Source organism: Plasmodium gaboni, chromosome 9 (genome assembly GCF_001602025.1).
Source record: "Plasmodium gaboni strain SY75 chromosome 9, whole genome shotgun sequence".
NCBI classification, from domain to species: Eukaryota; Apicomplexa; class Aconoidasida; order Haemosporida; family Plasmodiidae; genus Plasmodium; species Plasmodium gaboni.
This window is the reverse complement of record NC_031489.1, coordinates 673,971-686,470: the sequence shown is the minus strand read 5'-3', so window position 1 is coordinate 686,470 and position 12,500 is coordinate 673,971. Positions and strand designations below refer to the sequence as shown.

Genomic DNA, 12,500 nt, shown 5'->3' with positions numbered 1-12,500 from the left:
CACAGAATCATTGGTCATTTGTTTAATTTTTTGTGAATAAAAATTAACAAAGAGAAAAATATGATCATGAGCATAGGTAGCTATACCATTAAAACACAACAAAATTGTTTTTATCAACTTTATAGTAATTATTTTTAAAAGAGCCATATTAGAATAATATTTTGTTTTATATCTTCTAAGTAATATTTTTTCTTCCGTCATATTATTGTGTATTATTCTGTTTCTTACGTTTTGATAATAATGTTTATTAATATAAAAAGATAAATTTAAAAGTGTTAATGTAAAGAAAGAACCTATAGACACTTCAATAAATAAACGTAAGATATCTTTACTTTTACATATCATAATAAATCCTATAATAGCTAATATATGTACACTTATTAAATATGTGGCTACATTACTTTTAATATTTCTATAATAATTTGAGAAATAGAAATTTAAAAAGAGTACAGCATATGATAAATATAAAATAAAACTTCCTATTGCATTACTTACAAATATTGGATTGTCTACATTCTTAATAGCATAGTAAGATATATATATACCAGCAAACATTTGAAATATTTGTAGACATGTTATAAACTTTCTTATCTTTATTAATATATGTGGAAATATATATATAAAGGCAAAATAAAAATACATAATACTATGTACTAATAAATTTAATAATACAAAATAATGTGCATGTGAAACTAAAATCTTTTGAGAATATAAACAATATAATACAACACTTAAATGATGATAACTATGTAAGAAAGTTAACTTCTTTTTTTTCAATATTAAAAATATTGTATCACCATATTCTACTACTTTTGTAAGTGTAAATATTGATATAACAGCTCTTGTTTCTGGGCTATATTCGGATTCTTCTACAATTATATATTTCAATATATTCTTATCATATATAGTTATTAATAATACACCTATAAAAGATAACAAGGATAAACTTAAATTCCATAATATTTTTAAATGTTTCATATTCTTTTCTTTTCTATGTTTCATTATTCTCTGTAGCATTAAAATACATGGTATATATAATAGAGATATCATTAAAATAATTTTTTCATATTTAATTGCAAGTTCTCTTCCTTTTTGAGGCGTCCAATAATATTTGTTGATGATACTCATATTTGAAATGTAATAAGGAAAAAAAAAAAAAATAAAAAAATAAAATTAAAAAAAAAAATTAATATATAAATATATAAATATATATATATATAAATATATAAATGTTTATATATTTATATTTTTATATTTTTATTTATATTTTTGTATCAATAAAAAAATGAAACGTTTGTTCATATTTTAATTAAAGTATATTTATATATAGGATGGAAAATAATAAATTTTATTTTAAGGAAAAAAAAATGTCAATTTGGATCCTTTCTTAAATATTTCCACTTGTTATTTAAAATTGTTATTAAAAATATTTATATATATAAATTTTTGGATATTTTCTTTTTTATATTATTTATTTATTTGTTATTTATTTATTTATTTATTTATTTATTTTTTATGGATATTATATTAAGGCATGCATCATATTAAACATTGACATTTCGAAGTACTCAAGAAGCATACAATTTAATAAATAGATATACGTACATGTATATAATGACATTATTAAATAAATATATGTATATATTTATTTATTTATTGAGATATTGTTTTTTATTTTAATTATATATATATATATATATATATATAAAGAAAATATTTTGTATTGTCATTTAATACACAACGATTCATTTTACTATTTCCCCATAAAAAAACCTTTCATAATTTAATTGTATTTATAATATAGAACATTGGAAATAAAAAAGAGAATAAATAAATAATATTATTAATATGTTTTTAATTTAATATTTATACATACACCCCTTGAATTATGCGTGTACGTTATTTTTTAAGTCGTTCATGTTATATTACCGTGGACAAAAAAAAAAAAAAAAAAAAAAAAATAAATAAATGAATTTAAATATATATAATCTTCTTTATTTTAATTTTTATAAGAACAAATTATCATATTTTTCATGTATCAATAAAAAAAATAATAATTTTTCATGTATTTCCATGATACATCCAAAAAAATATTTATACATATATATAATATATAATATATATATATATATAATTTATTATGTATCAAAATTATAATGTGATAAACCACAATTTTACCTTTTCATTTATTACTAAAAATTTGTATATTTTTTAAATAATTATGTATTTTTTTTTTTTTTTTTTTGTTGCATACATTTTTTATTTTTTCTATATAATTGTAATAAAAAAAATAAATATTAACATATATAAATTTGATAAGGTTTTTGTCATATAAATAAATAAATAAATATATATATATATATATATATATATATATATCACATGTGTAGGTATATTATATTATACATTTTATTTTTATTTTTAATTTTTTTTTCAGAAACTTTATAAGGTGACATATATGATTATGCATTCATGTATGCAAATGATATATTCAAGAGAGAAAAAAAAAAAATATATATATTTATATATATATATATATATATTATATATTATACATTTTAGACATGAAAAGAAAATACGTATTATTCAAACATAAAAATATGAACTACAAAAAATTATATATATAAATATATATTATATATATATATATATGATATTTTTCTGTTTTAATTTTATGGTTTTAAAAAATGTACACAAGTGCGTTAATTTCATATATTTCCATAAATATTATATATATATATTATTATATATATTTATTTATATATTTTATTATATATATTATTTATATATATAATTATGTATATGTATTATCTTATATATATAATTTTTTTTTTTTTTTTTTTTTTTAATATACATTCCGTATTCGTGCATACATATGTCAAGATATTCTTTTTTTTTATTTATTATTATTTTTATTTTTTTTTATTTATTTTAACCATAAAAATATATTAATATTTATAAACATAAAAAATTATGAAAAAAAAAAAAATAAAAAAATAAAAAAATATATATTTATATATATATATTTATTTTTTTTTTGTTATAAATATATATGAAGGAAAAAAGAAAAGTGAGCATATATGATAAATAAACACTTGTTTTTTTTTTTTTACCATTAAAAAAAAAAAAAAAAGGAAAATATATCATATATGTATATATATATATATTTTTAGTACATTTTAATTTTGTATATTATAAATAATAGTAGTCTTAAAATCCCCTGAAGAAACTTAACTACATAATTATATATACATGTGTATATATTTATGTATTTATTTATTCAATCATTTTGTTATTTATTATTTGTGTAACATTTTTTTTTTTTTTTTTTTTTTGTTATTTCCATATATAAAATATGTTGTTATTCAAAAGACGTGAAATACGTACCATTCAAACAAAAATACACACATATATATATATATATATATATATATATTACCACTTTATATTTTATTTTATTTTAATAAAAGTGTCTTTTGAGTTACACATATTTTATATGTTCCCCTTTCCTATTTTATTTATTATTATTATTTTATGTGTACATATATTTTAATATCACCTCAAATAATTTATATTATGAAATAATATATATATATATATGAATATATGTTCATTTAATTTTTTTCATATTTTGTCCTTTTGTATTTTTCTTTCTTGTGTTATTCTCGACGAGTGATATATTTTATTTTTTATTTTTTTTTTTTGATACCTTTCCGTTTCTTTTTCTGATATTTGAATTGTCATATGTTACATATATATAAATATATATATAAGAAAAAATAGGTACACACACATATATATATATATTTAACATTTTTATGTTTCTATCACATAATATATATATATATATATATATGTTTTTTTTTTTTTTTTTTTTTTTTTTTGTGCTAATTGGTTATATTATTATGAACATATATTTTTAAAAATTTTTGAAGTGAATAAAGATATGAATATTAATTTTTTAAAAATTAAAAGATGGTTTCTACTGACAAAAAAGGTAGCAAAATACATGTGTTTCTTATAAATAATCCTAAGGAAAGTGATAAAGAAAAAAACAATGAATTAAGTCATACAAAAGATAATAATATAAGCAATGAAAATAAAGATAATATAAATGAAAAGAGTATATATAATAATGAAGAAAATGTAAGAGGTGAAAAAAAAAGTTGTAATGAATATAAAAATAATGAGAGAGTTGAAGAAATCATTACTCATAAAATTTATCACCCACAAGTGAAAATTGTAAAGGTTAGCTGTGGAAAGCAAATAATTGGTTTTCTGTCAGCATCTGGAAGGATATATTGTTGGCACTTGAATGAATTAAATGATTTTGATAAGAATGTTCCATATTTATTAGTTGATAATATAATAAAACATAAGTCAATACATGATGTTAGTTGTGGTCATAATCATATAGCCTTTTTGTCTAAAGAAGGTGAATTGTTTACATATGGTGATAATACATATGGGCAATTAGGAATAACATATAATATAAATAACAATACTAATAATTGCACTACTGATAGTAATAGTAATAGTAATAGTAATAATATTAATGTTGATGGTTGTGATGACGGCATTCTTGATATAAATACATATAACAAATTATATAATAATAATAATAATTATTATAATCACAAATTAAAAAATTATAAAAAATATAAAGTACACAAGGTAAATACACAAAATAATATTGTCAAATGTGTATATGCATCAGAAAAATTCACACTATTCTTATCAATAGATGGTATTTTATATGGTGTGGGTTTAATAAATGAACATATACTTAAAAGCGATATGAATAAAAATAAAATTAATAAAATATTAATAAAACCACATGTTATAAATACAAATAATATATCTTTTAAAAAAATTGCTATAGGTCCTAATTTTCTTCTAGGTATTGATATGCATAATGATGTATATTCATGGGGAAAAAATGAACAAGGAGTATTAGGACATAATAATAATTTAAATGATTCTGATTATCCTAAAAAAATAGAAAATCTAGCTAAAGCAAACTTTATAAGTGCAGGAAAAATATGTATATGTAAAACTTCTGAGGATGATATATATATATGGGGTGATATTTATGGTAATAAACCAAATTTAATTAAGAATAAATTTGATTCTATGCATATTAATAATAATTTTATTATTGGTATATCCCCACAAAAAAATATCTGGGTAAAAAATATTCATAATATGTCACATGGCTATTATATTAATAATCTTCAAATAAACCTATGTTCATCATATGATAATTTAATAATAGGAGTAGAAAATTTGGATGGAAACCCTAAAGACAATTATAACAAACATCTTAATGTTTCAATTAGCCAAACGAAAAGTGAAATAAGTCATATACAAAATGTTACTCAAAATGATAAGGAACATGATGAGTTGCATGCACATATTTCGGATAAAAAAAATTCCATCGATATTGTCAATACGGTTATTAGTATGACGTCAGATGAGGCCAAGGGGAATGATCAAAGGGGTACTCCATCAGATAATATGGATGATATAAAAGATGAAAAAATTGAAAATATGGAAAAAATGGAAAAAATGGAAAAAATTGAAAATATGGAAAAAATGGAAAAAATTGAAAAAATGGAGAAAATTGAAAAAATGGAAAAAATGGAAAAAATTGATGACAACAAAAGAAATGGTGAACACCAACCCAATGATGATAACCATATTTCTGATAAGAATATCCATTCATCACAAGACGTCATATTAACAAATAATAATTATTCTCAAAATAGTGATGAGAAAAATATCCATAATAAAAAACTTGATGATACTTTTAAAGAATCAAATACACAATTTCATAAAGAAAAAGAAATATATTCTTTTTTTACAAATGATGTATATGAAAAAAATAGTTTTCTACATAATGATAATAAAAGTAGCATGCAAAATAAGAAAGAAACAACCTTATTAGAAGATACATTAAAAGAAAATAAAACAAACATTTCTATTAATAATAATGATATGAATAATAAATGTAATGATTATAATACACCTAATATTAACAGGAATGATAATAATATAAATGCTTACACAAATGATGATATAAAATTGTCTATATTAAATGTTGAAAACAAATCTGTAGATATCAATATAAATAATAATGAAAGTGAAAAGGGTGATAAATATAATAAAGATGTTGATAATATAAATATAGATCTAACAAAAAATATATTGGAAAATAACTTCAAAAATGATAATTTAAAAAATAAAAATAGTGTTACTATAAATGATGTAGAAACTGATATAGAAGAATATAAATTTAATTCAAAACAAAGTGATGTTGTTAATAATTATTCAAGTGATGATAAGGATACAACAAAAAGTAATTATGAAGGTATACCCGTAATAGAAGTGCAAGATGATGAATATAAAGATGATGATGAATTAGATGATGAATATGATGATGAATATGACGATGAAGACGACAATGACGACGATCATCACGATGATGATAATAAATATCATATTCTTAATTATGATGATGATACAAATAACGAATATGAAGATGAAGAAAGCTTTTTATCTACAAATTTTTATGGAGAAAAAAATGACTCAGATGATATAGATCATAAAAATATTATTATAATTAATAAAAAAGTATCAGACAAAGATAATGTCGTTTTAAAATCATCTTTAAAAAAATCTCCAAGTAGTAATTCTATAAAAAAAAGTGTATCGTTTTCTAAATATGTATATGATTTAGCTAAGAATAATTATGAGCCTATGAATTTTAATTCATTTGATGATATTAGTGTATCCGAATTTGATCATGACGAAACCACAAGTGTTAAAATATCTGATCAGATATATGCTCAATCAACAAATAAAATATATGAAAAAGAAATGAATGATACTAGTGATAATACTTTAGATACAATAAATAATTATCAATCCAAATTTGAAATGAATGATAATTTAAAGGAAAAAAAAGACAATGAAAGTAACGATTTATTAAATATTCCCCATCAAAATGAAGCTATTCAAATAAATCATGTCATAACAGATATGAATAAAAATACCACTCTAAAGGAGCAATTAAAAAATGATAACTACTATAATGAGGACGAACAAGAGAATATAAATGAAGATAAATATAAAATTGGTGTAAGTAATTTAGGCACTGATAATATAAACAATAAATGTAATGTATCAACGAATTTGGATAGTATTATAGAATATTCTGATGAAAAAAGATTACAAATACATAAAAAAAGTTTAAACAACAATATTAGAACAAAAAAACAGTCAAGTAATTTTATGAAGGAAGAAAATAAAGGTTCATATAATATTTTATATCCAAACAATAATAATAATAATAATAATGATAACTATGAAGAGAATCATGTCGATTCATATATTCCTTCAAATTGTGATACTAATAAAAATGTGGAAGAAGAAAAAAACAATTCTTTTTTTCATATAAATGAAAAGATAAATGATAATATAAACATAAACGATAGGAACCAATTTAATTTGGATGATAATAATAATAATTTTGTATCCATTGAAAAGAAAAAAAAAAATATATATACAGAAGGTTTCATCAGAAATAATTGTAATAATAATATATATCATAATAATTATGAGCCTTTTAATATATCCACATTGTCTAATAACAATCATGTTAATATGATGGAAAATAAAATAAAAGTAATATATTTTAAAAACCATAAATATAAGAATATTTTAAAAAATCTACATAAAATATATGGTAGAAACTATGATTATCTTAATATTAGAAGAAGAAAAAATATAAAATTTGAATTAACAAATTATAATTATAATTATAATATTAATGTTTTAAAAATTAAACACAGTATGAAGAAAATAAAGAAAGGTGTGATAACACACAAAAAAATGTATGAATTGCTAAAAAAATTAAAGAACAAAGATCATATGATAAAATTATTTTACAATCATTTGTATTTAATAAAACAAAGGGATGAACATATTTTAAGAATAAAGAATTATAAAGTAAGATATTTAAATAAAGGGAATCACATTTGTAATAAACAACATACAAATAATATTTTTAAAAAGAAAACAAATATGTCTTTTTTTTCTTTAAATCAAGAACACTATTCAAATCATAATTTGAATATGAATTCACCTAATATTATAAGCATCGATCATATAAATAGTGATATACAAAAAAATAAATGGAATGAATATAATAAAAATATAGATGATAGTAATAATAATATGATGTTGAAAGAAAAAAAGAAAAAAAATACAAAAGACAAAAATGCAAATGTGACAAAAAAGAATAGTTCTTGCATTCTTTCAGATAATTATATATTATCTAGTGATGATAAAAAAATAAAAAGAATAAAAAAAATAAAAAAAAATATACAACATGATAAAAATAATAAAAACAATCTTTTATTATATGACAAAAAATATATATATGATAATATTAAGAAACCATTATGTGTAGATGAAAAAAAATGGACATCTAATATCATTGAAATAAAAAAAAATGATGAACATGTTAATATAAAAAATAATGATGGTAATAATATTGTTAATAAAAGGAGTACATCACTTGAAACAAGAAAAAATAAAGTAGTAGATATTAAATATAAGGATCATTTAAATGATTTAAGAACACAAGTTAATAATAAAGGAAAAAAAAATAAAATAGATAAAGAAAATGATACAATTAATTCAGATAATTTGTCTTCAACAATGAAGAAGAAAAAAAAAAATATGGTTACATCAAAAAAAAAAATAAAGACTACAAAAAATGGAATAATTACAAATAAAAGAAGTAATTCGATTATATTAGCAAATGAATTGACAGAAAAAAAAAATATAAAAAGAAAAAATGAATATGATGATACTTCAAAAAAATTATCATTTATGTCTTGTTTAAATGTTAATACACAAAATAAAAATTATTCTTCAATTATTAATAATATTAATAATAATAATAATAAAAGGAATGAGAAAAAGATACCCTTAAAAATGAAGAGAAACTCATCAGCAACATTTACTCATAATTTGAATGATCATAAAAATGATGATGACATATATAATTCCGTCTCAAAAATAAAAAATGGTAATTATTATTCCGATTCAGATAGAAGAAATAAATCTTCTGATTATGTTGAGAATATGAGCATGTTAAATAACCCCTTTATTGAGAATCAGATGAATAAGAAAATAGAATATGAAATATATAGTAACAATAATATAACTAAGAATCAAATAAAAAATGAAGAAAATAAAATTAATTCTTCATATTTTGATGAGATAAATAAAGAGGATTCAAGTCTTTCTTTATATGACAATATAAATTATTGTAAAACAAAAATTCATGATGATAATAATATTCACCATATTAATCCTAGTGATTATAATATGAAGAAAAATAAATTACATACACAACAAAATGTATATCCACTTATTAAACAAAAGAAAACAGAAAAAAATCTACAAACTATGTCAAGTAGCAACCTTACAAAGAAAGTTAAAGAAAAAACTCAAAAGAAAAAAAATAAAATTGATGATGAGCATATGAATATTGTGAATCAACAAGAAACAGATATTGTTTTATTTGATGATGAAGATAAAAAGATAAAAAAGAATAAGAAACAAAATGATAATATTACTATTAATAAGGATACTAAAAAGAAGTTATTAAAAAAATTATGGACAGAAATAGAAGACATGAAAAATAATATGATCGAAAAAAAAAAAAAAGAAAAAAATATATACAACAAAAATGATGATATTAACAATAATAATAATAATAATTATTATAATAATAATAATAACAACCATTTTAATATTAGTGAACATAAAAGTAATCATGATAATATATTAATAAATAAAAATCATCTTGATAATTATAATAAGCTTAATAACAATGTAAAAGATGATACACAGAATGAAGTCGAAAATAAAAATAAGAAAAAGTATATGATGCTACTATCAAATATAAAGGAGAAATTATATAAAAATAAAATGAACGAAGAAAAAAAACATAAGAAATATATAAGAAAAATATATAAGAATATGAAAGATATTTATAATGAATATAATAATATTAAGAAAGAAAAAGAAGATGCAAAAAAAAGTATCGAATATCTGAAATTTTTATTAGAAAATACTGTTATAAAAAGTAATGAGATGCTTCGAATTAATAAAAATTCATTTGAAAATTATATAGAAAAGATACAAAAAGAAAATAATTTTTTAAAAAGCGAATTAGATGAAGAATCATATCAACATCATTATGACTTACAACAACTAGTTTGTAAATTAAAAGAACTAGAAAAGTCTAAAGAAGAAGCTATAAAATCAAATGAAGAATATAATAAAAAGATTGTTGATTTATGTGCTGAGTGTGATAATTTAAAAAAAAAAGAAATGGAATTAAACAAAACTATAGATGATCAGAAAATACATATAGAAAAAGAAAAAAAAAAAAAAAAATATATTTTAAAAAAAATAGAAAATGCTTTAAAAACATGGGAGTATGATTACAATATGTTAAAAGATAAATATAATAATTTAATATCATCAAATGAACAAGTTATAAATAATAATGAAATATTAAAAAATGAAATTAATAAATTGAAAGATGAAGTGTCTAATAAAGAAAATATAATTCATAATAAGATAGATGAAATTAATCATATAAATCAAAAATATATATCATTATCAAAAGAATTGAAAATAAAAAATGAATCTTTACTTGATGAATCTGATATTGTTTATAAATATAAAAATATGGAAGAATATTATAAAAAAAATATAGATAATTTACAGAATGAATTATTATCAAAACAAAACCAATTAACATATAAAGATAAACGTATCTTATATTTACAAGATGAACAAAAAGATTATTTAAAAAAATATTTTAATATATCCAAAGGATTAAATAATATTATGCATAAATTAAAAGAAAGTTATAATATTAATATCAAAAATGAAGAATATGTAGAAAAAAATCTTAATAATTTTATTACTACTATTATAAACAATTTAGAAGATATTAAAGAATTTAAAACAAATGATAAATTAAAACATAAAATTATTCATATAGTTGATAATACTTTAAAGAGTAATAAATTATTATCTCTTCATAGTTATAATATTATATCTGATCACAAAGGGCTACTAAAATCAACGAATGGATTAAATATATCTCAACATATGAAAGAAAATGATATTACAAATAAGAAGAATACAAATAGAAACAACAAAAATAATAATAATAATAAAAAAAATGATACTAATTATGATACTAATCAAGATGATATTTTAAATGCTAACACAAATAATATACTCGCCTCTTCTATTAATTCAAAGAATCAACATCTCCAAAAAATTGTTATAGAAGAAATGGATGATATATTAAATTTGTTAGAAGAAATTAAAGAAAATAAATTATCTCAAAACGATTTAGTATCTATAAAAAATGAAACAGACCAAGTAACAAATGAATTTATAAATATTAATAAGGACGAAAATCATTTTGATAACTCTCAAGAATTTAATAGTCATAATATATATGATGATCATCATTGTTATATAGATTCTAATGAACACAATGACTCTCTAAATAATATCTATGATCAAGGCATACAAAATAATGTAACATGTAATAAGAATATTAAATGGGAAAAAATGAAATATAAAAATATTAATAATAATGTGCACAATAATATAAGACAAACCAAAAATAAAATGAATAAATCAGAAATTAATAGTGATATATCTAATATATATGATGATACAATAAAACATAACGACTATTATGATAAAAATGATGAGCTACTAAAAACGGGTGCACAACAAACAAATGGTGATGTGACATTTTCAAATGTTAGAAAAAAATATAAAAATGAAGAAGGAATAAATAAAATTGGTAATGGAAAGCATATAAATCCTTCTAATCTAGAACATGCGAATAGTAATGGTGCTAATAATAAAAAACACGATGAAAAATATTCAAGAACACAAATAAGAGAATTAAGTTCTTATGATATCAAAAGTCATATGAGTAATAATCAGAAAGAAAACCTCAAAGGAGTGATACAAAATAAAACGAGCAGTTATATAAAAAAAAATAAAGAAAAAGAACTAAAAGAAAATGAAACGGAAGAAAAAAGGAACCTCGCTCAAGAAAGGAATAGGGATAATAACTTCCAAAGTGATGATATAGATTATTTTAAAAATAAAGATTATTCTGATGATCATAATTTTTTGGATGTCCAAAGTTTTTGTGATGACCAAAACATTTGTGATGACCAAAATATTTGTGATGTCCAAAGTTTTTGTGATGACCAAAATATTTGTGATGACCAAAACATTTGTGATGACCAAAACATTTGTGATGACCAAAATATTTGTGATGACCAAAATATTTGTGATGACCAAGATATTTATGAGGACCAAGATATTTATGAGGACCAAAACATTTGTGATGACAAAGATATTTATGATGACCA

The 12,500-nt window shown here is 19.2% G+C and overlaps 2 protein-coding genes across 2 annotated transcripts in view; one reads left to right on the top strand and one right to left on the bottom strand.

Annotated features, from left to right (window-relative positions):
* PGSY75_0920000 (putative long chain fatty acid elongation enzyme) overlaps positions 1 to 1,128 on the bottom strand; it is a gene marked incomplete at both ends in the record, with an annotated part of 1,797 nt that extends 669 nt beyond the window's left edge. Inside the window, one exon of the mRNA XM_018785605.1 lies at positions 1 to 1,128. This exon is cut by the window's left edge and continues 669 nt beyond it. Coding sequence (XP_018641946.1) covers positions 1 to 1,128 — 1,128 coding nt within the window.
* Positions 1,129 to 3,975: 2,847 nt separating this feature from the next.
* Positions 3,976 to 12,500, top strand: PGSY75_0919900 (putative regulator of chromosome condensation; the record flags this gene model as incomplete). Its single annotated transcript, XM_018785604.1, has 1 exon — positions 3,976 to 12,500. A coding segment is annotated over one exon (8,525 nt), but the record flags the coding sequence as incomplete, so codon positions are not given.